The sequence below is a fragment of the Micropterus dolomieu genome, linkage group LG03, assembly GCF_021292245.1.
Source record: "Micropterus dolomieu isolate WLL.071019.BEF.003 ecotype Adirondacks linkage group LG03, ASM2129224v1, whole genome shotgun sequence".
Classification (NCBI taxonomy): Eukaryota; Metazoa; Chordata; class Actinopteri; order Centrarchiformes; family Centrarchidae; genus Micropterus; species Micropterus dolomieu.
Window position 1 is genome coordinate 11587761 of NC_060152.1, and position 27484 is coordinate 11615244.

Here is a 27484-nt window from a genome sequence, read left to right on the forward strand (position 1 = left end):
GATTGAGAGTCTAAAGTCAGTTTTAGTTCAAAGAGAGCAGGTTTGAGAAAGCTGTCCCTGCTGCTCAAATGATGGAGTGTGACAGCTGTACAGAGTCATCTGAAAAAGTCATCACAAATGCGAAACATTTCATCATGAAATTCACGGTAGTGGCACATTTGACGTGAACGTAAAAGCCAGTTTAAGCGAGTCTTGTTTTATGTGATTTTTGAAACTACTGACAGCAAGCGGTGTGACATTTCAGAATTGCAGGGAGATTGCAGACGCATTTTGCTTTGCTTTTGAAATGGATATAACAAGAAGTAAAAGTCAGTCTCTCCATACGCTCATCAAGCAATGTTCTATCGTGAGATGTCTTCAAAAAAATATCACCCTGTGAGCTGTGTTCCGAAAGGCTGCAGCCCAGCCACAGACAGATTTAATTTTATGCGGAAATTAAATCTTTTACATTTTAAAACAGATTCATTCGGAAGGATGTCATACTACACAAATACACGTACAGAAATAAAGTAACATACGATTGTAACACTTACAGATTATAATGCCAGCTACAGAGCACATGGCAGTGATACAGTGTTGTGAAATTTCCCCATTTTTCGAGTTAGCAATCGCCCCAAAATACTTGTTGTTTGTCACTAATTTAGATTTCACATACCGACAAAAACGTTGCATCTCATGCCCTCGAGCTGTGAATACCCATTGTACTGCAGGCTTCTTCATACAGTGTTATATCACACATGAATATTGTTTATTGTAATGTTAATCTGTTAATGCACTCTAAAATAGTTACCTACAGTTAATTAGCATTTGATAAATCGTTGAAACTGTGAGTGAATATGTGGAGGGAATTTTAATTAATGAAGTTAACGAATATGGTTCGTTCAGTTTTCTTTGAGGTGTGTTTGAACAATAAGGATCTAATTCTAAAGTTTAAAAGAAAAATATAATAATTAAAGTATTCATCATCATTACAAGCATATTTTCATCTATACTGTTGGCACTTTGGTTCTATTTACACTGTTGTTTGTGTGTTTTTCTCTCTTTTTGTCCGACAGTGATGAAACAAGACAATAAAAGTAACCGACAGAGGCGTGAAGGGATGGAGGAGAACAGTTGTGAAAATAACAGGGCTCATTTTCATTCACTACACTAGACTGAGGGGAACAACAAGAGGTGGAGCGTGGAAATTGGTTTGTTTTGGAGACCTCGGGATGGTCACCATGTTTGGTACTGGTTAAGCTTGTTTTATAACCTGGTGTAGACCTTTTGGATGGCGTTTCTGCCCTTAAAGATTAAACTCCATCCATCTCTGCTACCACAGGTTTAAAACCACACATGCATGCACTGGATGACATTATTATCATGGCTTCTTTTGATCCTAACTCCTTATTCACCAATCACGTCTTTGGTTGACTCCTCTGCAGACTAGAGCGTGAGGCGTGGCTGACACAATCTAAACACAGTGGCAGAATCTTTCTTATCTACCCCAAATGAAACTAAAAATGCCATTAAGCTGCTGTGAGTTTTTGGAGTGTGTGTCTGCCTGCAAGTGTAACACTGAACGCTTGTTCTGCCTTGGAGTCTGCACTTAAATTCGGTACTCTCTGCTGGGTACATGGGGAAAAATAATTACAAGCAGCCATTCTGTTTTATTCACCTCAATAACAAGTGATGATTTACGCTCACAACATTTAATCCCTAAGCACGGTTTGGCACACATTGCTGTAACATTTCCGCTCAAAGAAGCTCTGCTTAAGTGCTGTTTGTTTAATTGCATTTTTGCCACCTGTCAATGTTTTTTTTCCAGTATCCCTAATTAGCTTTCCATAGAAACAGCCAGCATTTAATAACGCCAATCCTTTCTCTAAAATTGCTTGCCTTTTTAAATCCTGCTAAAAAGCCACCAAACAAGCAAGCTATTAGGCTGTACAAATTTGTTCTTGCCATTTCCAGCATACTTGTATATTATATTAGTACATCAGTTGCTCACTTGTTTTCCTTTGCTCTCTTGTTCTCTTCTCTGTAATTTTATATACTGATTACCCTATCTATCAAGCAGGAGGTGTACTGTGCATGATGGGGAGCTCAAAGTGTCTGTGGTTACTAAGCTGCTGGCCTGGGACCGTAATTGCTACCATTTCTTACAGAGTCTTTCACAGCCTTTAAATCCTCTGCTCTGAGATGAAACCATTCTCATAAGCACAGCACACAGCGGTTCCGCTCAGAAAGCCCAATTATCATCAGTTGTCACTGTAAAATTAATATGTGAAATGAGTATGGTGAAATGGTTGACAATCTTACAACTGCGGTCTGCTGTGTTACAGTTTTCCCATGACAACAAAATGGGACTTTCAGGGGCCGCGCCGCAGTGGTCGCAGATTCACCTGTTAGGAGAAATCAACAGCACAGGTTCACTGTAGTTTGATAAAAGCACGGAAGGGAAGGTGTGGGAGGGATTGGGGTTATTGCAGGATTTATCTTTTTATTTTTGCCAAATGAAAATGTTTGTGTCACAGCAGTGTGTTTAGGTACGCAATACTGGCATTTCTGTTTCTCCCCTACACTGTTGGCAGGCCAGAAAAGTTTGATAGCGGGTTGACGTGCCCTTTTACTTTGTTTTACACTGGAACCAATGGCCTTCATTTTTTTAAAAGGTCACCTCAAACCAATATCTTTGCCCACAAGGCTTATTTTATTTTTTTCTGTCTATCTACTGATCTTGCCATTTTGACTGTTAGCAACCCTGTGATGGCAGGTGAAGATAGATAAGTGAACTTTGAGCATCATTTGTTGATTTTAATGTTTTATATAAAAAATATTGTGGTATAAAAGTTGTTTTTTAGCGAGGGGATTTTTAATTTTGGAACTACTGAGTTTTAATTTTCCCATGCTTTTTCACTTGCTCTGAAAGAGAGGACTTTTGTTTTTAAATTTCAGATTCTTTTTTATAAGATATTTTCAGTGCTCTCTCTCTGTACTGTATACTGTATATTTTGTGGTAAGCTGTTGTGACCTCTGTGGTGTGTTGATGTATCCTTTTATTTTGTTCCAGCTGTGTAGAATTTATTATGAAAAAAACTCAAGAAAAACCAATCACAACCCTATTTTCTCTGTGTTTCTTTTATTCCCATCTCTGCAACAGGCAATTTACAAAAGCTGTTGGTTTCTTTAGCGTGTCCCCTTTTATATTTCATCATTATCATAAATGGGACAAAATTAGTTTGGAGATTCATTGTGTACGATTATTTTTCAGTACACAAAGGAACAGGAAACTGTGTCGGACCATATGATAAGGCTACTGAAGCCCTTACACACCACTGAACATCATATCTAAAAACTTTACACTCCAGACCAAAAGCTAAAGCCTATCAGAAATCAAACTGCTTTTGATGTAATTCATCCGTGTGTTTTTTCTTACTCTTCCTAGAAGATGACATCTAAATTCGTTCCTAGCTTGCAGCGAAGTTTAATCTCTTTGATATAACCAGCATTATGTAAATTTCCCCTCACATTGATTGATCCCATGATTTGTTGTGACAAATCGAGGAAGCTCATGTTTTGCATCGATAACTGCTTAAAGGAATGGGCATGCTGCCTACTTCATGATGCAGCGTTCTCTCTACTTGCTTTCATTTTTTAGAAATGAGTTGAAATGAAGCCATCAATCATCAGCAAATTCATGTGTGGCTTTGTGCATAGATTGATAGCAGATTGTAGGATGACTCTTATCAATAGCAGCTATAATCATATTTGGCTATTTGAAAATTCATGCATTAAAACCAAACATTAATAAGGAGACGTAATGAAAGAATTCCTCTAAAAATGTAAACTGGGCCGTTTTATTCTCCACATTAAAAATCTCTCCTGCCTCTAACATTAAACTATGAGCGTCAAACTTTTTTCCCAACACAACACATATACACACACAGGCATTCTGGTTAAAGGCCTATCAGCGCCATTGTCATGACACACACTCTGCTCCACTGGCTGTCCATTAGGAAATTAAAAGTCTTACATCAATGTGACCTGGAGAAATCGATCTATGCAGCGAATACAAATTAGCAAAGACAGTAAGGACGTATGGGCAGATGAAAGAAATTTATGGATAATATAAATAACAGTGTCATGATATATGTCAGCATCTACTGGGGTTTCAGACTGTTAAACCTGCAATGAAATCTTAAACATTTGCTGTTTCAGATGCTTTTCCACAAAGGAAAAATATCTATCTTGGATATCTTGGACACACAGAATTGTTGTATACAAAATATAGAATGTCTCTTGCACTAATATGAGAACAATATTCATCATCTTATCATCTTAGCACTGTAACACCAAGAAAAAAACTAATCAATCAATTAGATCAATTTATGTTTTGCCACTTCTGAAAGTCCAGTGATCCAAGTAGGAAAAGCATCAGTGTCAAAGTATCAAATGTAAGGACATTTTGTATTAAAAGTAGGCTTATTTGGAGATTATAAATAATTTTGTCTAAACAGCAGTCACTGTGGCCACAAGGAGAACATTCATTTCCAAAGATTTTCTGGAGCTAGACCACCTGAAGACCCACCACAAGCAGAAACAACAGGTACGATGTGTTTACTCTTGTGATAAAACAATTTTAATGTTTATCTGTGACCTGTTGTGCAAGTTACTTGAACATATCACTCGTTGAAAAGGTAACTGGATTACTTTACTAATTACTTAACAGCTAAAGTAATTATAGTTGGTTTACTGTTTATTTTTATTTGAAATTTGAAATTGAGACATTAGATGTCATTTCGGATACTTCCTTTTGTACACTTTCATGTAGTACACTATGTGTACTTACTTGCGTGGTGCATGAATTCAGGGTAGTGAGGAATTACCAAAAACAGCGATCGCAACAATTGACCTTCTTCTTCTTCTTCTTCTTTTTAATGGGTAATTTCAACATTTGACCACAATTGTTGCCTGGCAAAATATCTGGTGGCATGCTTGAAAATGACTAAAAACAAGCATTCTTTAGCTTTACTTTGCTCTACTCAATCACAACCGCTGCAGCTTCCTAAGCTGCCATTTTTGAAAGTTTGAAAATAGGTTGGAGGTCCCCCCTTTCGCTACATACCCAAGATGGCAACCACTAAGGGTGAGAAGTTTCCAGCTTTCCACACTCAACCTTTTGACTGTCATGAGTACACCACATAGACTGTATATTAAAAGGTACACCATCAGGGTACTAATAACACTGCATTTAGCCTTTATTGTCAATGTGAACACTTGTACACTTAAAATAGCCATTAACTGCTAGCTAGTTTCTGAATATAGGCCAGCAGATAACCTTAGCAAGCTAGACAGCTTTTGAGTACAAAGGAGTTGCTACTACTCTTGGTTGAGAGCGAGGTTCTCTCCCCAGCCTCGGCTACCTGTGCCAAGATAACGGACACTGAAGGACCAGAGAGCAAGCTAATATCAGGCCACCATCAAACTCCCAGTAAGACAGTGAACTAGCCAACCCTGCAAAATATCAAAGCAATGGAGCATTACTGGGATTAGTAACTGCTATGTAATTACTGCATTTCAAGTTGTAATCTCTTGGCACACTACTTGTTACTAAAAAGGTGATCACATTACTGTAACACATTCTGCGTTACAGCCATTGAGTCATTTATATTACTCATTAATGTTATATACATCTATAGTTTGCTAACATCGTAAGCTACTGGTCATGCCATGCCAGGTAAGCTGTAGCAACAAAGCCCCAGAGTGTGCTGAACTGAGAAAGGGTGTTTTTGTGAATTCAGCTTTTCATTTGAAAGTGGACAGTTGTACTATTTCCTCTTTTAAATGTAACGATGTCTCACTTTAAGGGTATGTTCTGTGTGATGTTGGTAATAGTGATGAGTAAATGGATGAAATGTAGTTATAAGTAGGCCTGCAGTAAAACCAGGCTTGAAGTGTGTGGATCAAGGGTATGTTGAGTGTTGAGTATCTGGCTGTTTTTGGTGTGTATGTGATCCTCTGAGTTTTTGTTTTACAAAGAATGAAAGGATCAGAGCTTCTCAGTCCTTCTAACAATGAGAGGGATTACTGTCATTCCTCACAGTGTTCTTCCTTCCTCCTCCTTCCCCTACCCCCTGTGAGTTTTTCTGCTGCCTGCACTAGGTTTAGTTACAGTAGCTTTAAAATGATTTTGCCATTTAGTGTCAGCCTATTGAGGGATGACAGCCACTGCCTGTCCCTTCTGCCTGTTCGACCCGGATCTGATGGCTACTCAGTAGCACTTGGCTCGGATTCATCTCAGCACACTCACACACATACACACACGCACACAAAGAAATAGACACACTACTCTTTATGCTGTGCTGTTGAGGTGGACTCAGGTTGAACAAGGCTCTGGTGACTCCTCACTGACAACATGTGCTCCATCATCCTACATAATCAGCACACACATGCCGTTTGTACACACGAACCCAAGAGCAATGAGGCAAGAAGATCAGCATGGATGCAGCGGCTAATAGAGGACTGGTTATATTGAGGGAGGAAGGGAAGGAAGAAGATAATTGATAAAGAGACTTAAAAAGGCAGAGAAGAGAAAGCGAAAAAGCTAGATGGAGTGAAATGAAAATTGATTTAAAGGGGGGATAGGGAGGAGACCAATGTGAAGGCAGAGATTTATGTAGTATAGGAGGGGTTACTGTCAGGATGAGAGGAAATGAAAGTAGTGATTGGTGACGAAGGACGAAACAGAAGATGCCTTGTTAAGGTGTCATAAATCTGCATTGGCTCTGGGCTTTAAACAAAGATGCACTCTAAAGAAATAAAACGGGAGATAAAGGGAGGGAGGAAGAAAAGGAGGAAGAAGGGAGGGAGTTAAAGAGTCAAGGTGCATAGCAGAGGCATGGACAGAGATAAAGAATGAAAGAGCGTTAGTGTGATAAATGTGTTTATCTCCCTCAGTCCTAAGGTTTAATATCCTGTGTGGCCTGAATGTGTTTGGGTGCGATTATGAGAGACAAAACAGAGAGATGGTACCTGTGTACTCAGTAAGTGCGTAGTGTGTGTGTGTGTGTGTGTGTGTGTTAAATCTACCTGTGTGAGCTTGCATTTATTTGCTGTATTTCTGATATTTATCTCGCAGCATGGGAGATTTTCTTCATTGATTGAATCTGTGAGTGTGCTATTAAGCACAGTGGTGGCCTATCCCCTGTCGCCCGAGCTTCAGAGAGTGTGTGAGCACGTGTCACTCAGGAGTGCCAGACTACCTGTGGGATGTTTGGTTATTAAGGCACAGCTTGGTGTGCTTTAATTTTAATTAGTTAGGCTGCTTTGTGTTGTGTCTAAGAGAATGATGGCAAATACAACAGAGGGAGATCAAATTTTCAGCAGGGTTTATAAGCTAAAGAATGTTTTTAAAAAAAACAATAAATAAGCAGCATTGATGTGTAAAAGCAAAAATGTGATGGGAGTTTGAGAGCTTAATGTGCACTCCCTCTGGGTTCATCTAAGTCAAAGGGAAACTTGTCATTACAATGTGGGTATGCAAATGAACAATGGTTAACTTCCCTCCATGGTGCCTGCACCCAGAGCTCTAGGCAAAAGTCTTTTGTCAGCTCTAGTACTGTTATTCGAACTACTTTTTTGTATGCCTGCCTTAATGGACAGTAGCATCAGGAGAGGGCGGTTCCTCACTGGCTAGAACAACCATTAGAAAGCCATAACATAAGGCAATGTTCCTGTAGTTATGGGAAAAAAATATTTTTATAGTGTAATGCTGGAATCAGACGTTAAAGTCTACTTAAATGAGCCACAGTACAGTGTGGAGGAATTATGGCATATGGAGGAGGAAGAGGCCGCCACAGCTGAGAGTCAGTTAAGATAGCAGCGCAGAAATGCCCAGTGCAAGGGACAACTAGTGGTGCCACTGTGATAAATGTGTACCAGTGAAAACAGAAGTGGAGTCCATGTGCATTACACCAAAGCTTTGGACCACATATGGACAGAGGGGTTCTTAAGACATACTTCAGGATCCTAAAAAGAAAAAACAGCCAAAGCCAGAGGGGCTCCTCTGAGCATAGAAAAGGTGAAATAGCAATGGTGTTTTGTTACTAGCATGTCAATGTTCCAGTATTAAAATATAATAGAGGTTTTTTTTATGAGGCTTATCGTATAAACTGCCCCAATTTGTTACCTGGCGGTGCAATCAGAGATTAGCCTAACGTTAGTTGTTCTGACCAGCTATTTGTAGGAGTTAGGGAAGTTTGGGAGTGGAAGTGGCTTTGAAAGGCAGTGGGGGCCCAGTGTCTTCTGGTTGTTGTAGGTTTTCTACAGCCTTTTTTCTCTGTTTTCTCTGGCCACGTAGTTCCAATTTCAAAAATATTTACTTCAGAGGTAGCCTAATTTTATTTAAAAAATAGCATGTTTCCAGCAATTAATTATAGCCCTTTAATGGAATTATGTGGCATGTGAGTCACTTTGCAAGGGTCAAAAGTCACATTTTTCATGTTAAGCATGACTAGGGCTGAATGATATGCAAAAAACATAACACAACACAACAACAGATCTTCTTATATGAGTCCCGATTTTAGTGGGAATAGAGGTTTTTGCATTTCATTTTCAAATGTTGACAAAATCATCTCAACACACTTCTGTGCAGTTACAGTGAAGGGTGACAGAACAAAAACTATACTGATCTAAAAAAGAAGGTAGATCAGGTTTTGGTAAACACTGTCAGGAAATCCACCACAGAATATAATATAATATTTCAGTTTCTCCAGACAACATACCAGAATACAATGCAGCTTAGCTCGGGGAAAAAAACTTTCACTCTGCTTTTATGATGGGTCTCTCAGAGTACATCACATTAAAAACAACCATGAAAAGTGATGCCTTTTAGAGTGAATTGCATTTAAGTTGCTGAAAACATTATATTCTTCTCAAATCTCGCATATATTTCTATCACAAAATCTTTATGACTTAAAGTTAGGGAACACACATCCTTATATATATATATATATTCTTATCCTTATATCGTTATAATAAATTAATAGTTCAGCACTCAAAGAGCCAAATCTACTTTAAGTGAGGGAGTACCGCCCAGAGAAAACACTAACACAGAAATCTCTCATGTAAATAGTAAACAAATTGTAAAACTGTGTTTCTCATAAGAAAATAGATTTTCAAAGCCTTTAAATTAAAACTGATTATGCTATTTAGAAAGTCAAAAAAGCTACTGGTAAATAACACATCTAGAAAATGGAATATTTAATGTCTGTTTTAGAGATATTGAATAATGAGCTTTCTTCTTGTGAAGTACTGAATACTCATATTATGTACATTTTGTACACAGAATTAATGTCAAATTGAAATATTGTTAAATCAGGATGAACTTATTAACACTGACCATTCCACCTGCAGGTGCTGCCACATGTGTTTTGTGGCTATCAGAACTGTTTTTAACATGAAAAGTTACTCAAATACAAACATGTAATATGCTCTATTTTCAGTCATTGCGGCCATTTTTAAAAAGAACACCCTGACATATAAATAATCCAGGTACAATGTAAATCAGAGTATTCAATAAAAACATTTTAAATATGGTGTCTCCCTACCTTTAAAGCAGTCTGGAAATCCAGTTGTTTAATAGATGCTGTAAATGTCCTAATTCGTCACAGGGGCCGTTTGATTAAGAATAATCAATAATCATTTGTTTTAATTTAGGAGGATCTATACCCTAAAAGGGGGGTGGGAGTAAAAAGGCTCATGGGACCAGGCATAGGTACTTGTTAAACTGCCACTAAGACTTCTTCATCGGCAGTCCGGATTATGATATATAGATGCATTGTGTTCGTATGTAATCACACACCAGGAATGCCTGATTTACTGCCAATGGCAACTAGAAAGTCCCCCGGGGCCCAGTAGAGAGAGAGAGAGAGAGAGAGAAAGAGAGAGAACATCAGAGAAAAATGTCAATGCTGAAAGAAGAGGAAAGAGGGAGAATGGCCTGGAGGAGCTGAAGAGCAGCTGTTGAGTGCTGTTCCTTGGAGAACTTCTGTATATGCAACAGGCTCCTCCCATTGGTTAACATTACAGCACAGCAGCTGCCTGGAGGATAGAACACACACACACACACACTTGTGTTTATGGTGATGATTTACACTCAGAACACACAGAAACTAAAGTTACACACACAGCGCTCCTGTCTTGAATGTACTTGTGTGAGCCCATGGTGAAATGGCATACATACCTAGAGGGATGTTGAGTTGCGTAGCGTAATGAAAGAGTAGCACATTCTTTGCACTTGACCTTGTTGTCCAACTCTCAGTGGGGAAAAAATACACCTTAAAACGCACAAACATACACACTTGCCTGAGGCCAAACACACACACACAGAGCCAGGAAAACAAAGTAGTTGCAGTTACAACATCCAACAGTATCCTAGCTTATATCGCTCCTTCACTCTCCTCTGTCTCTTCCATCACACATGCATTCTGCCACACACACTGTGAAAAGTGTTTCTTTCCCTTGTGTGTTGTAATAGCAATAGCAGCGAGAGACTTAGGGCATCCCAAGAGTACACCTGATAATTATTATCCTACGCACCACTGACTTACTAATGGAGCTTTACCATTATATCCCATCCTGTCCTTTTTTTCTTTTGCTCACGTATTCACCCTCGTCTCTCCTGCTGTCGGAGTAAACGAGATCTTGTGTGTGTATCACTTGTTTTGTTAAACGAGGGCGAGAGTGTTTGGAACAACCTTCTTTTCCTCTTCATTTACACCCTCTTTTCCATTTTCAATCTCCCCTTTTGACCTTAACGTCTATTTTATACCGCTCATTGACTCTTGCGGCTATCCCCGCTTCCTTTACCTTAATGGATAAAAACTACCAGCTATCTAGTGATGAGAGAGCCCCGCTTATTACAGAGCCAGCGGGCTCATATGAATCTGCTCTGTGCAGTAATAGAAAACACGACACAGAGTTTAGGCTCTGACAGCTGCTGTGCCAGTTTGTCAAGGTTTTTACATCTCCTGCATCGCCTCTTTTTTTGTGTGTAAGTAAGGAGCCCTGGTATTTCTCTCAGCTGCACTCTTATCAGCTTATCAGACCTGTCGTTTTATTTGATGCTGGATCAGAGGACATGGCTCTACATAACCTCACTCACACTCCCACACACACACACACACACACACACACACACACATAGAAGGAGTGTGTGTGTGTGTGTGTGTGTGTGTGTGTGTGTGTGTGTGTAAGAGAGAGGTAATGCAGATTCTCAACTACTGTTAGTGTAAATAATTTACTTCCAAAACTCTTTTCTCCCTCTACCTTGCACCAACTGGCTATGTCTAACTCTTACCACCCTGCTATGTCCATACACACTATTTAAATTTACAGTATATATATTTCCTTCCTATGCTCACTGGCCAGAACTTTGACCTCTGTACATCTGTGCGAAACTTCTACTTTCAGAGAAGTACGAGAAAGATTGCTGGTCACCACCTGTACTGTATAAAAGCTGGGCATGCTTCTTTTCTGAGCCACATGCTGTAGGGTAAGGGGCAGCATGGTGTAAAAGGGGCTGACATTCCTCACTAATTGTATGTGTTCTCCATCCCTCCCTTCCCTCAGTGTGTGTGTGTCTGTGTGTATTACGTCTGTGTTTGTGCTTCGTGGTGCAGAATAGTTTGGAAACTTGCCACCAAGACATGCGCAATCAACCTTTGCCACACAGGGTCAGAGCCAGGGTTAGGTTTTATGTTGCAAAGGTTTGTTGTAACGCTACAGTAAGAACCAGGTCGGGGGTCAAATCAGGGAACATTTGTCCAACTGTGATGCTACTAGCATTAACTCTTGTGGCAACAACAGCGAATAGAATAAGAAGAAGTCTGCAGTTAGGTGTAACAGTCATCATATAGCACAGACAAAAAATCCAATAAAAATGTCATTGTACCAGGGGTAAATCTGAATATATACAACTAAATATTATGTGGCTGTCATTCTGCTTTAGGTGATGAGGAAATGTTGAGATAAGTTTAAGAAAGTTTAAGAAGTATAACAGAGAAGTCCCAATGATCTGCTAGAGTAAAACTTTTAGTTGTTCATATGCCTAATATGCTCTCTTCCCTTCCTACTCAAAATAACATTGAAAAAAGCATTTTTCCCCAGTATATTTTTTGCCAATACACTTCATCCTCTTCAGGATGCCCACGTTTGTTAATCATACATCTTTTGAGTTTGCTTTTTGTATAATGAGGAACAGGACTGGATATCTGGATATCTAGCTCTAGCTCTTATTTAACTTTGACAAAATATAGAATTTCAATCCAAAATCAAATACAACCCCTGTTTACTACCCTACAACTCCTGCTCAACTTCTATAATTGCATGTTAATGTAAATTATTTATACCCCAGACTCCCCTTCCTTTTACTTAGACTGACAAGTCATGTCTATTCTTCAATTCAATTATAAGTCTTAGGAATAAAAATTCAATTCTGACATTAAAACCCTGAAAAGTCTCATAATTTTAAAGGTGGATATATTATTGGGTTTTTGTAGAAATCAATTGCTCAGTGAACAGAGATTTATTTTTCTTGTATCTTAGGCTTGAAGCAGGAAAGCTGGGCTACAACAGGACCACTGGGATGAAATAAACTATGATCGCCCAGCCGTTCACCCAGCATACCTTTTGTTCTCTCAGAAAAGTAACACTGTCTGTGGCATTTTCAGTATTCTGTGGGTGACATTTTTCTGCAGGCAGGGCGGGGAATTTCTAGGTCTGCGGTGGTATATGAGTTGACTTCTCTCCCCTGTGTGACAGACCTATCAATGAGTCCCGACTTAGCTCGGGGGAGTCTGTCAGGCTTACCTGGTGTTAGTGATGGGACATCTCTCTCTCTCCGCTTGGGGTTGTGGATGTGTGTTACAGAGTAAATGTGTATTGAGAAATCATACAGTGTACATTCCGTATCGGCTATTCACCGCAGTGAGCAGCTGTTAACAGCATTACGCACTGTGTATCTATTTGTGTTGGATCATTGGGTGTTATTTTTCTGTCTCCCTGAAGTGAAGTGTGCCTGCAGGTGAAGCTTTCTTACTGCATTTTCTCAAACATACAGGAAACAACATGTTCTGGAATGTAGCAGGAGTATAGGGATTACAGGCCTTCCAGGGAAAGACAGATACATTGGAACTGGAAAACGACAGAGAAAGAAGGAACGATGCTGCGATGTGTATCCATGGCAACGGTGCCAGTCTATGGTGTTTTTAGAGAAATGTGTGATGATTGCAATGGAAGGCAAATGGATTCCCTGTGGGGTTTACCACTTTGTAGCTATGGCCCCTTTTTGAGAAAGCCATTACTGAAATGCACGTGTGTGTCTGTGCTGCGTGTGAGTGTGTGTTGGAGACATTTTGAGTGTGTATTCTCTCTATCCCTTCTCTGTAAAGGCCTTTGTGTGGCACAGAAGAACCTTCATTCCTACTTGGATCACAAAATCAAAGTGTGGACTGCAAAAGTAAACTTGCACTTGAAGGTAGAAAGAAATCTAAACCAATGTAAATGATAACTCTCACTCTCTATAAGTCAAATTTTAAAGGCAGTTTCTAGAGTGGCCCACTGGGCATGGTTGTTTGATTTTGGATGATGTTTGTCTGTGTTGTGGGCTTTTATACTCTGAATACTCTCAAAATTAGCATAATTAATGTTAATTATGAGTTATGTTGTGAATTTGCTGTTTTGTGTTCTGTTGTGCTTTGAAATTGAAATTATTCAAGTCAACTGTGAACATGGAAACATTCACTAAAAATATGTGTCACACAAAAAAACAGTATGTGGATACAGTATTATGTGTACAACTGGACACAATACAATAAGTATTATTCATATTGTTCTTTTTTTATGTTTAAACTGGGTTAGAAGAGTCAGTGTAGCCCTATGGTCAATGTTGTGTTGATGTATTGATAGTGAAGCTTGTGTGTGTAGTGTACAATGTTCCCATTATTGTGCCCACCCCCCTATACAGTATGCATGCACTCATGGCACCGCAATGTACTTTGTGACTGCATTTACTAAACATCATGTGTCCACCAAAGTGCACATGCTCATTTAAATTCACAGCAATTTCCAATATGAATGCATAATACCACCTCTATCTCTTCCTGTCTCTCAAACCCACACGCACACACACAGACACAGACACAATCTCAGATGTTGGGTGTGTGTTGGATTATGCAGCGAGTGTGAGCGAACTCACTGCTCTGTAATGCTAACTATGACGGAGGGAGTGGGAGAAAACTGAGTGAGAGATGGGGTGTGTGTGTGTGTGTGTGTGTGTGTGGGGGGGGGGGGGGGGGGGGGGGGGGGGATGTTGGAGACTGATAGCCATAATATTCAGTATTTTTTATTACCCCATCTTCCATATTATCACCCCCCCCCCCCACACACACACACACACACACACACTCACTCTTATAAGCACACGTATTAATGAAACAGGATTTTAATCACTCACTGCCAGAGACACCTTCGTCCCCTTTACACACACAGCATCCCACATATACATGCACAAATACACACGTGTACACACTGCTGCCTCTCAGTGTGCTCTTGTAGCTATTAGGCTACTATCATTAAAGCTCTTCAGGCTAATTATCTCCCCTGATGAGCCACAGGTCTCAATGGGAAGATGGGGAGAGATCCAGTATGATTGACTTGGTCTGTGCTATTCCCAACAAGCCATTAGCTGAGTGAACCGAAACACACACACATACAGTATACACATACAGTATATACCCACACAGACACACACGTGCACAGGCTGGTGCTAATATAAGTCAGCTTCCCATATTCATTTACGTCTTTGTGAAAAGAGCTGTCAGTTGTTTGGAAGAAAAAGTGTACGATGTGGGATGAGTGTGAGAGTGTTTTTGCAGTGTGCACTTCACCCTGTTTGTGAATGTGCATATGGTTGTGTGTTCGTCACTTTTCCACTCTCATGAGCCAGGTGCCACAGGGGAATGCTGGGAATGTACGCCGACGATGAGTGATGGCGACAGTTTGCCAGAGAAACGGAGCGATGGAGGGAGGAGGAAGAAGGGAGGGAGATGCCTCGCGTTTACTCTAAAGATATTGTACCAACCACTGATAAGCACTGTCACACCCCAGGAAAAAAGATTTCCCCCTATGGATCATCATTCATTTTAATTCCCTCATTAATCAGTTTATGCCACGATGTTTGGGCAATTGTGGATGATATTTGTTTTCAATGTGGGCTGTGTTATGCATTCGTGAGTTATGAAAGCCAGAAGAGAAAGGAGGAACAAGGGAGGACATTTAGAAATTGGGAAATAATTTACAGGATGTTGGAAGCAGGGAGTGAGATAGGAAGGAAAGAAGTGATGGTTAACCATTAATACATGTAAGCATATTGTAGCTAAGAGAAAGAAACAAAAATGGAGACACAAAGAGTAGCTTAGTCAAAGTCAGATTTGTGTCTAGAATTTATTCCAGGGCATAAAAAGCCCTCAGACCACCAAGGTCACCTTATGTCTATAACTTGTGTTCGTGTTGGTCCATTAAATTCTGAGTGGCAGCTTAGAAAGGTGCACCTGATCCCTACAGGGCAAAAAAAACAAGGTGTCATTTTGAAATTTTCTGTCTCTTTTAGAAAAACTACACTTGTCAAGACACCAACATTGTTTTGTTATTGGTATATAAAGTAAGATACTTGTTTTTGCCTTCCTTTTCGGCCATTAAGCAGAGAAATGTTGATGTAGTGGATGACAATTCCTCCTGAAGTCAGTTAATAAACCCTTTTAATTTGTTTACCTACCTTTGTAAAGTATTTATAACATAAATCCTAGTTTTTAGCCAGTGTGGCTCTAAGGATGGCAATGTCACTCAGTCAGTTTGGTTTGGTTTAGACTGAAATATATCCACAATATATTTGGCACAGACATTCATGGACCCCAGACAATATCCTAAAGACTTCGCTGATCAGCTGACTTTTTCTGTAGTGGCACCAAGAAGTTGTCATTTGTGATTTTGAGTGAAATGTCCCAACAACTATTGCATGGATTGCGACAAAATCTGGTGCAGACAATCGTGTATATCTCGAGATGAATTTTGATTTCATTGGCGATCCCTTAATTTTCTTTAGTGCCACCATTTGGTTAACATTTTAATTTAACCAATAATTTGGTTATGGCCATTAATACCAGCAAAACTAATAACATTCCCATCAAATGTCTTAGCAAATCTTTTCATGCTAACTTGATCACCATATATGGTGAATGTGCTACATCCTCATGTGTGGAGGGCCCAAAGATACTAGAACAAATAATCATGGATGCAAGTAGCCCATAGAGAATGCTTATGAACAGGGCCCAGATTTTTTTACGACACCCGTTTTTTTAGTGTGAGCATGTTAGCATTTAGCACAAAACACCACCGTGTACAAACTCACAGGGCCACTAGCAGGACTGTAGACTCTAGTATGGTTATGTTATATCTCAGACATCTCCTACTCTATATCACTATATCAACCTTATTTAATGGTTTTGGCTAACTTTATTTGCAGTGGAAACGAAAGGTTGAATTCCAGCTAGAAATTACACAGAAGAAATGGGCTGTGGTGTTTGCAGAAGCACACAAGATAACCCATTTAAATTACCGGAGGTTTCAGGTGGAATTTATTAGGGAGATGCTTTAGACTTCCAAAGCAGGGTCCACAGCCTCTTTGGAGGGAGTTTGACCACATACTACAAGTCATAACAATCTGCAGAGACCAAATGGTAATTGCTGGTGGTGGGGGGGTCGGTATCCCACAGGATTTCAGGCTCATTTGGTATCCTGCCTGAGGTAATAAGTGAAGTATGTATTGTATCTATTAAAAAACCTAGAAATTGCTGACACTGTTGCTACTGAATTAAATTAGTTTCAGTCAAATCCCCCAGAATTTTTAACAATGGCTATCCACAGCATCCCTCAAACACACACCAATTAATACCACACTGCTTTCTGAAGTGACATCCCAGTTACCAAAGTCAGCCCCTCGGTTTGCTTTCTGTCTCCTGCTGAGGTGGGAAAAGAGGGGGAGAGGAGGTAAGAACAGGAGAGAAATGCAGAGAACAGATGGCAGAGTGGCCCCTATGTTCAGCTGCCTGGGTGATTATGGACACAGCTGTCAGTCACTTAGCGTGTGTGTGTGTGTGTGTGTGTGTGTGTGTGTGTGTGTGTGTGTGTGTGTGTGTGTGTGTGTGTGTGTGTGTGTGTGTGTGTGTGTGTGTGTGTGTGTGTGTATGTAGTGTCTGTTCTGTAGTTTCTTTGTACTTAGTGTGTCTCTGTAATTGTACGTTAGATCCATGTGTTTATTGCTGTAACATATTTTTGCAAACATACTGGTGTCATGGCAGTGCTCAGATCTCAGATCAGACTTCACACAAAGAATGTCAGATGCATGTCACCTGTCCACACTGTTACTAATCCCCCCCTTCTCTCTCTGGGACTTTAGCGCAATGTGTGTCTTTATTATTGGTGTCTTTATTATTGGGCTTTACCCCCATCTAGTGGTGCTTCACGTTATGCTCCCTACCCTTTGTCATGTAGGAGCATTTGCAAGATGGAACATTCCCAGGCACACCTCATCACTAGGGTCAGTCTATATGTCTTAAGTTCATTTCACTATTACAAATTTTTACAAAATATGTGAATAGTATTTTCATTCCAAAATAACATTTTTACTATCTGTATAATGGCAACTACCCTTGTAAAACATAATGGTCACTGCCAATTTTATCTATCTTGACCAAGTTACATAATTTTTTTTTTCAAATGCTGTATTATTTGACAGGCAGGCAGTATTATTAACATGTCAAACTGATATGACCGACTTGTTAGAGTCAGAAACAGTTCCCTATTTACACAGTAAATGGAGCAACATTATATTTTATTTGGACTAATGTTTCTGATATTCACTCTCTTTTGAGCAAGATTTTGTGGTTTTAGTGATCAACATGTGCAACAAAACCAATAATAAACCGTCACTGTCAAAACAGCGACATGTGTGAAATTATGATCTACTGTGAAAACAATCTGAGCTAATTAGTAGCAGCTATTAGCCAGCTGTAGAAACAGTTTGCCGGGATAAATAAGGAAAAATGAGGAATCACAGAGTAAAGGTGTGCTAAAACACATGAATAAAACATGACATTTTTTGATGTTGTTTATATTTTTGAGTTTGCATACAGATGTCTTTTCTTCACTGCTTCTTTTTTTAGCAGAGTATTTGCATTTGAGACTGCTGCATAATGTTCATAAGTCAGTTAATATTACCTAGAGTATCATTTTCATTAAATGCAATAGTGCTGGCTTTGAGCATAATTTTCTATATCACTCAACCTTCCCAGTAAAGTGGTCAGGAGCAACGTTTATAATAGTGTTTACATTTAATCTGTGAGCAAATGTCTCTTTGCAGCCTCATGTCATCTTCCCCGGAGTAGTTTCAGTTGGCGTGTATTGGTCCATCACATAGTTGATCCAGTCATTGTACTTGCAGAGCTTGGTGTAGACGGTGGGTTCAGCTGGGTTCATGCAGCCATTATTGAACCACTGCAGACCCTGCAGCTGGCCATCGCACACCATCACACTGCCACCATCGTACTGGACAGATGGGAGAGAATAGCAGACTCTGTTGTGGTTGTTTATGGGAAATGTATGCTCATAAGTGGGTTAACATTAAAAGAAAATGCTATTATACAGTACAGTGGGAGGCAGAGAGGAAGGATGAGGAAAGCGTCACAGATGACAGGTTAGATTAAATGACACAACAGAGGTAGAGGCAAGAAATACAGCACACTGATTTCTTTAGACGCTCACCATGCAGTTATCTGTGTTTGCTTGACCAGCGCAGACCATGTTCGTGTTCCAGTGCAAAACCTCTGGGAATGTGTTCATACAAGTCTGGTCATCCACAACAGGCACAGTTAAACACTTCAGGTGTTGAGAAGGCTTATCTGTTTTGAAGAAGAAGAAGGTGGGTTATTATTCTGATTCATTTAAACCAAGTACTTAAAATCATTGAGATCTCATCGGAATCTGTAACATAAGTACAATTTAGTCATTGTGACATATTCTGTACCATACTCATCAATATGCCACTCATTCTTTGACAAAAGCATCCTTCCTTCCCCTCAGTAGGTCTATGGATTACTTCCCATTTTTATGCATTACCACTTCTTTCACTGGAGCATAACGTCTAAACCTTGAATAAGTACTATTTTCAAGGTCTAACTCTTTTAATTAGTCTTGATCACTGACTGGGCATTTTGACAGGCAATTAGAAACTGCTCTGATTAAAGAAAGCCATTTTTAGCTGTTATTAAAACAGAATGTTCATGCCTTGTTAGAGCTGCAATGACCAGAATATTTATTAGCTTTTATGCAAGTACGTGCTGATCAAAATCAAACATTCCCCTAAGTCATGGTCAAAATAAAAAAAAGTAATAATGTTGTATTTCTTTCTGCCTAAATGTCTGATGCATGTTTCCTGCTGAAAGGTGAGTGCTACATGTTCCCTTGCACCACTCCATGTGCATTTGTTTAAAAGAACGCTATATAAGAACTAATTTGAGTCTTCAAATTTTTAAATCCTATTTAAAGGTTCAGTAGGTATGTTTTTGTGGCATCTAGTGGTGAGTGTTGTGAATTGCAACTAGCGGTTCATAAGTGTATTCAATTGCTCCTCGGATGGTCCCATTTCCGAAGTTGTTCTTCGGACTTCAGTGTGTGTTCATTTGCTCTTAAGTCGGAATCAACATGGACGCATTATCAGAGCATATAAACAACACGCAGACATCTAGTTCACTCTACATAGACAGCAAACTAACCGTTATAACCTTTACATTTATTCATTTAGCTGACGCTTTTATCCAAAGCGACGTACAATTGCTATACATCTCAGAGGTCGCACGCCTCTGGTGGATGTCTCACAGTGGGAATTGAAACCAGGTCTCCTACACCAAAGGCAAGCATCTTATCTATGCACCACCACCACCCCATATTTCCATAACCATATTACAAATTACATGTTTGCAAAATATGTGATTTTGCACGAAATCAAAGTTCTGTATACTTCTTTATGTCCCATGTACAATTCATTTCTCTTTTTGCAACAAAGATTTAAGGAGGAAAAAAATATTCTGATTATTCTGACACCACATGAAAGCACCAGTCACCGCTTGCCCCGTCCCATTCCAAGCAAGCAGGAGAAGATATGGTGGCCGACATGCTCTGTCTGCTCTTGTGACAAATAATATGTGTAGGCCTCCATTTGTCCAAATTTCTCTTCTTTTCTTACTTCTAATAAACCAAACGACTACTACTACTACTACTAGCATTAATTCTTCTTCTTCTTCTTCGTATGTATTCAACGTAGTGACGTAACAAGCTCTGTAGCGCCTTTTGTCTGTTTGGACTACTGTAGAAACATGGCAGGCACAACATGGCGACGGCCATATAGGAGGACACATGGTGTATGTAGATTGAAATGGCTCATTCTAAGGTAATAAAAAAAATGGGTCTTTATACACCACTGAAAACATAGTTATTGGTTGCCAATTATATTGCATTTCTGTCAATAGATCCTCATACACACTTAACCTCACTAGTGGTGCGATAGAGCTCCATTTAAAATGGATGGGTCTTCATAAATTGAAATCTTTGTGATTTTAACAAAATTAAACGTTTACTTTCTGAATACAGTCTACAGCAGCGCGGGTACTTGCGTCATGATAATTTGGTTTTGCATAAATCTCTGAAACCCCACAGGATGATGTGCAATAATAATAATAATAATAATAACAGTAATCATTATTAATAGTAAGCTTTGCATTGTCGTTGTAAGCACGTTAGCGTGCTACAATTAGCATTAAGCTTAAAGCACTGCTGTACCAAAGTACAGTCTCACAGAGCCGCTTGCATGGCTGTAAACTCTTGTCTAGTTATCTTGTGTTGTGTGAATGATGATGTTGTTGTGTATCATAATTATGTGCTACTGTATACTGTATAGAAAACGTTTCAGCTCGTAACATGAAGTAACACGCTTTTAACGTGAAGCTAGCTTGCGAACTAGCATAATCATCCACAGAGACACGACATTACGCGCCTCCTCTTCAGATGCTCCAGTGTTTCCATGAGAGCTCAGCTTTGCTGCAGTTCGCGACCTTTCTGGCTGAGTGAAGATTGAAATGCTGCCACACTCTGGAGGTTTTAGGTTGTGAAGGTGTTACTGCAGCTCTGATGTTGTTTAGTAACTTTAACGTTACTGTTCACATCACATTACTCTGTTAAGCTGACGGTGTCGCTACGGCCAGATGACCTCATGAAGGAATCGATTTGGCAACGAATTTAATAATCGATTTTTGTCGACTACGTCAATTAGTTGTTGCACCCCTAATGTGAATAAGGATGCACATGATGTATGTGTATGTAGGCTACATGATGTGATGTATATTAATTATTTGGGGTATTATTGTATTGTGGGATGTCATGTGTTGCACAAATTAACTTTTTTGCCCTCAAATACACTGTATCCTCGTGGGCAATTTAAAGGTTAGTTGACCCAAATACTGGTAAAGTTACAATTTCCCCAGTAACCTCTAATGGTATAATAGTTAGGGGCTTCTGTCCATATGTTTTAGGTTTTTAGATGAATGGAATGTATTTTTGATGTTCTCAGCCTTTTTTAAAAATCAGGGGAATGCTTGTGGAGTGGATAAAGGAACAATGGCTTTGCTGCAGTTATACTTAATTCTAAGGCGGTGACATTGACTGTATAATAGCACTGGATGTAGCCTCCGGGTCTGAAAAGTGAAGCCAATGCAGAAGTGCTTTAAACCTACATTCTTTCTAATGTCCAGCAGGGGGCAACGCCACTGGTTGCAAAAATAAGTCAGATTGTATAGAAGTCTATGAGAAAATGACCCTACTTCTCTTCTGATTTATTACCTCAGTAAACATTTTCCTAATGATTTTATGGTCTCAAACGCTTGTTTCAAGCAAGCAACAGCATCTGGGGTTGAAAAATGAAGCCAACGCGAAGTGCTAAAAATTGTAGTTTATGAAATGGCCACTCGGGACTGGCTTCAAAAGCAAGTCAATCCCCATAAACTCCGATGTTAAAATGTCCAACTTTACAGCAGAAATAATCATGTTTACAGCCCGGTACAAAAAACGGTTTTGGTCTCTAACTAATTTCCCCCTTCATGATAACTGTATGTGGGGTGAATTTTTATAATTATATAACTCATCTGTTTAAATTATATTAAGGCTTAATGTTAGCCTAATTAAGGGCGTGGCCACTTTGAGTGACAGGTGGGTGTCCTCTCATGTGGCCACTAGGTTGTTCAAAAACCAAGCTTCAGTTGGCCTGCCTCTGCTCCACCTCTCTATTTTTGGATTAGCCAGAGTCAGGCAATGCAAAGATAGCGATGGCCAGAGCCGCCTGTAGGTGCCCACATTGAGCTTCACAATGGCTCTTTAGAAACACATGAGTGATGCACATTCTATGGTTTCAAGTCTTCTTTAGTAGGACAGCATGATGTTCATTTAGTAAATTATGGTCCCATGTAAATTAAATTGGACGATAAAGCAGTGGATGCTTTAGGACAGGGCTCCCTTGTGATTGACAAGTCACTACTGTGGCAACTTGTCAATCATGATAGAGGCATAGCAATTTGTAGCTCTCCCCAGTTCCACCCTCTCGCTCAAATATGGCCACTTCTGGCTCCAGAAAACCATGATGGTGACAGCCAAATGTCAAACTCGAGGCTTCAGCCCAGACCCTTCAAGCCAACCTTAACATAGTGGCCAAATTGTGGAATTACAACTTACAGGTCCACCACACTGGCCCCAAAATACATTTTCCATAAACCTACATTCTAAGAAGTGTCAGTAAAACACTTGAGCATCACAACCATCACAAGATGACTAATGTTTTCCATCAGAATTTGATCCATTTGGTCTGATAACATTTGGAAAGTCTAGAAGCGCCACATGATTAAATCATTTTATCCCCATTCAAGTTAGCAGAGAGAAAAGCCAGATGTTTGCTGGCTTCGCAGGCAGAAGTCTCTGGTGAGCTTACTCATGGCAAAGGGGGGCGGGGTTAAAGGAAACACCAGTATACTTTCTCCTGTGGAACCATAGACTGTACCCTTTATAAAAAGGTGGGGAACACACAATAAAGAAGCACCGGGTCAATTTAATTCCGGAAGTCAAATTTTTTTGGGCTTCATGCACCACTGACCAGCCTTCATAGGAATGAACCTGCCTCCAACGCTGTATGCAGTTCTCTGTACTACTTACATTTATTTGGGATGGATCCCCAGCCGCTAACATAGCAAGTCTCTCCAGGCTGTGGGCAGCGACTGGGCAGAGGGATGGGCTGAATGTCCTGGGTGAAGCGGGCAGGTTCGGCCAGGCGGACCATCGTGAGGCTGTGCAGAGATGTGCGGTAGGGATCGTGAATGATTACATCAGCAACATAAATGTGCTGCTCAGTGCCCTCCTCCACCTTCATGTCATGTTCACCAAGAGAAGCAATGGTGCTGTAGGATCTGGATGGACAGGGAAAAAGGGACTGTAATTTATTGAGCCCAGGCAGACTTTTCAGGCCTCAGGCAGAAACAGAGGACAGAGGAACAGTGAGCCTTAAACAGGCATGAACAGTGGTTTAATGAATGGGGTTTAGTTTGAAGTGGTTCTGCTAGCAATAGTTAGATTTTAAAACACTGAATACCCTAGAAGTACTAAGACACATCTCTTCATGCCTGGATGATTGAATCATCTGACAGGTATTATGATGTCTCTTGCCATAATTTACTAAGATGTATTAGATGTTCTGCTTTTAATTTCTTCAGAAAAACAGTTGGGGCAAAAAACTTAAGCTTGAAGATCTTGCTGAAATGGCTGCAGTAATTGAATTTAAGGTAAAAAATTAAAAATAAATAAACCTAGGTTTGAGTAATACATGGTTCTTTCTAACAAAGTAGAACATCAAGCACCATAGCCAGGGAAAAAAGTCTGAGTCATAAAAACATCTCAACACACTGGAACAAGACACACAAAAATTTTGCCTTTAGCAGTCACCTGTACCTACGTGGGTGCGCAGTTCAAGGAGGTTACTATCCACCACTCGTTGATGAGAGCTCCACTACAGGACATTCCTTCTCCACCATGAAGATAGACCTGCCAGGGTCTGGAGTGAGGCTGGCACACCTTGGAGTCCTCCAGCGGAGACGCTCCTACAACGAGAGCAAAGTCTTTAACTAATTGTCTATTCTGATATTAATTTATTTTATTTTAGACACAACATGGTAAATATCTACCTGCAAGCCCAAAAGCAACCACCAGAAGGAAAAGATTCATGCTGTATCTAAACTGTTTTTGTAGTGTTATTCTGTAGCACTGGGAGTATGTGATGGCTGATTGGATTATCCTGGCTTCTTTATATCTGCAAGCTTTTAGAAGACAGTGGGAGGAACAGGCACCTTTATTACTATCGAGTATCATTTCCAGTTCAGTCGTAACCTTTGTAATAACCTTATCAGTTTTTAACATTTCTGCTCAGCAATACCTTCAGTTATACCTTGTTTACAATAACCTGTAAGAAGATCCTAATTGATGGTATATGAAAGATATTGTTCAGACATATTTGGATCACAGATAAATTTTTTGTGCTGTGGTGAAGTGTCTTTGTCATAGATTGAAAACTAGCAAAAACCTGCTGTGTGTGGGCTTAGTGGGCTATATTAAAACCATTTTTTATGGTTTGTCTGTGCTAAGTGCTCTCTAAAATGATCAATCGTGTCACGAAGCGTTTGCAGCTCTACAAGTAATAATAAAGGAGATAAGAATCGAGCTATTATGCCTGGCGTTAGGCTGTTTGTAAAGTTAATATTTCACCATGATGCAATTTTAAAAGGCTTGTCTTAAAATATTACAGATTGCACAAGTCCGACTGCCCTTCTAGGAAACTAGATTACCAAAAATATTATGACTTTTAAAAATCATTTTTAAATTCAGGTGGTGGTACCCTTGCAAAACTGGTAAACATTTCATGAGTTCAGTTTTTGTGATTTCATTGATTGAAGTCCAAATTGTGTTACTCAACACAATCATGTAACAGGAACAACTGGTTAACTGGTCGAATTCTTACATGATCATATGTTTTGTGGACGCTATTGACTAAATTTATACCTAAACGACTCCAGATTGACCCCAAATCAATCCAATTTGACCCCAAATGAAAACAAGCAGACTAGATATGTAATTTGGCATTTCTTTTATGCCTTTCACACTATGCTTTGAACAACAGAGAAGTCTAGCAGCCTTAGTTTGAGCTAATTAAAGTTTATTGAGATACTTTTTATTAGCAGCAGACCACTGAACAATACTGAAAATGACACAACACTAATGATTTAATTACACTTGTAACTGGATTGACAAAAGGAGAACAGTTCCTGCTTATAGCAATGTCATATGCAGTGACCAAGATGTATGTTGATCAAACTCCTTATAATATGATCTGATCAACTTGATGCAGCTTGAAGCCTTGTACAGAAAGCAGAGCTGCAAAGTGTTAGATCATTTCCAGTTTCCAATAACCATTTATTTAAACATAGATATGTTTAAAACATATTGTTTTCATTGACAGTCACACGCTGCATGTAATTCAACTCGTAATTTAAGTCATGACAATGATGTGTGGAGTAAGTAATATACTATCAAGTTATTTGCATGTCAACAACAGAAGCTTTCTTTGTAAAATGGCAAATCATTGGTAAAAAAAAAAAAAAATAGTTTACTTGTTCTGCCAGATAGATACGTTGTTATCAGAGAGGGTGTAAAACCATAGCATTTAAGTTTGGCAAACAGCAAATTATGACTGATCACTAGACTCCTACTAATTTGCTGTCATCAATTTCTTTGAACAGGTTATCTGTCATATGAACAAGAACAGTGCTAGTGGAATAACCCGGTCTGTAAGCATGTTGACACTGAGTGATCACTGCGTTATTCATAAAGTACTTATCTGTTCAAAGACTTAAAAAAAGACGGTGAAGAAGATGGGGAGCAGTAGATCTGCTGTTCTCTGCACTGAAGTTTGGATTTTTGCTCTTTGAAATTGAAATTGTTTTGGATTCTTTTCACTGAAATGGAAATACACCACTTAAGAATCATAAGATTTAATTATATAACATAATTGATTGTATTGCATACAGGAAGAGACACTTGGCGTGATGACACACTTTCAACTTCTTTATCATCGATTGCTACAAAACTGAGTGAACATTATTTGTAAGTCACATTATTCTATACTATTCTATTCTATAATTTTTTTTTTTTGGTTTTTCGATTTAAGCAGTATAATGTTGATTAATGTAACTGGCAATATCAACTCACTCATACATACATTTATACCTCCTCACAGGGACCGGGTGCAGCAGAACCCATCTATAGAACACATGGCTCCTCCCAGCCCCACTCAATGTAAGTGCCATCCCTTTCATGTAGGTGAGACAGCTCTAAAAGAATTAAAATTGGATAGCCGGACATCACTTAATAAATATGTAAGTGCACCCAAATCCAATCTGAAATTGGAATCTAATTGATCAGACCACATTTGTAAATATAAAGTCAGTGAAACAATAATCTCTGATTGCCAGAGCAGTCCTCTTTCTGTGATGTAGAGGATTTGTTTTGTTTTTTTCTTCTGTTTTGCATCAGTGGCAGATGCCCACAGATTCAATCATATTAGTGTTAAAGCCAAATCTGATCACAGCTGTCAGTTGACAGAAAACATTTGAGACAAATTCTTAATACCAAGTACAGAATGCAGTTGTTCTCAAATTGGTCCAGTCTGAACAGACCTGATTACAAAAACAGGGCTGCCAACACAAGGATCTCCACATGGCACTACATCTAAATTATTTGTGTGTATAGTAACAGTATTAGTGATTTTTCACAAGTACCGTATTAGAATACCAACGTCCTTAAAATACACACAATGAGTAGTTTGTCCTGTCTCTGCGTGGTACAGTATTCATCTTTTGTAACAACTAAACAACATTATACATGAAAGCAAATTTATGTCTTTTGTTTATGTTGGTTGTAGCTTCAGAAGAGGGCCACATGTTGTAGATGTATGCATTAATTAAAAATCACAACATCCTCGCATCACTGGTTGTCAGAATCCACAAAACAAACTTCACAGTCTGTGTTGTTTATTCATCTCTGCCAGCTTCTCTGCGTTCACATTTTACATGTTGTTTCTTTTCATCCATTATTAATTGCAACAGAAGCCTCTGTTCTGGCGCTGCCTCCACTGATACAAGTCTGGGGCCTCATTGCAGATTCATACGGACATAAACACGTGCTCCCTTGCATCAGTGAGATAAAAGGAAACATAGGTCTAACATAAAAAGACAGGAGAAATATA

The 27484-nt window shown here is 39.4% G+C and overlaps 2 protein-coding genes and 1 long non-coding RNA gene across 4 annotated transcripts in view; 2 read left to right on the forward strand and 1 right to left on the reverse strand.

Moving 5' to 3' along the window:
- The window catches only part of bcam (basal cell adhesion molecule (Lutheran blood group)), a 52725-nt gene extending 49621 nt beyond the window's left edge, over positions 1-3104 (forward strand). For both annotated transcript variants that reach the window (XM_046044362.1, XM_046044361.1), the window contains one exon: positions 1056-3104. In XM_046044362.1, coding sequence (XP_045900318.1) covers positions 1056-1058 — 3 coding nt within the window. In that variant the 3' untranslated portion in view covers positions 1059-3104. The remainder of the gene's footprint in view (positions 1-1055) is intronic.
- A 1444-nt stretch (positions 3105-4548) lies between these two features.
- LOC123969070 lies at positions 4549-26532 on the forward strand. Its single transcript, XR_006824619.1, has 3 exons — positions 4549-4588; positions 26268-26343; positions 26477-26532. It is a non-coding gene; the product is annotated as an uncharacterized LOC123969070 (long non-coding RNA).
- LOC123969068 (trypsinogen-like protein 3) lies at positions 18223-24494 on the reverse strand. Its single transcript, XM_046046181.1, has 5 exons — positions 24372-24494; positions 24143-24287; positions 23350-23600; positions 18862-18998; positions 18223-18645 (listed from the first exon to the last, which is right to left on the reverse strand). Exons 1-5 carry the CDS (start codon positions 24409-24411, stop codon positions 18463-18465), a joined length of 756 nt encoding a protein of 251 aa, XP_045902137.1. The 5' UTR covers positions 24412-24494; the 3' UTR covers positions 18223-18462.
- Positions 26533-27484: the final 952 nt, after the last annotated feature.

Bases quoted from the DNA above. Each gene is read 5' to 3' on its own strand.
- LOC123969068 (XM_046046181.1), bottom strand. From the start codon at position 24,411: ATGAATCTTTTCCTTCTGGTGGTTGCTTTTGGGCTTGCAG. The intron at 23,601-24,142 runs GTAGGTACAGGT...CTGTCCATCCAG, and splicing joins TCCTTGAACTGCGCACCCAC to ATCCTACAGCACCATTGCTT. The intron at 18,646-18,861 runs GTGAGCGTCTAA...CCATCTGTCCAG, and splicing joins CAAACACAGATAACTGCATG to TACGATGGTGGCAGTGTGAT.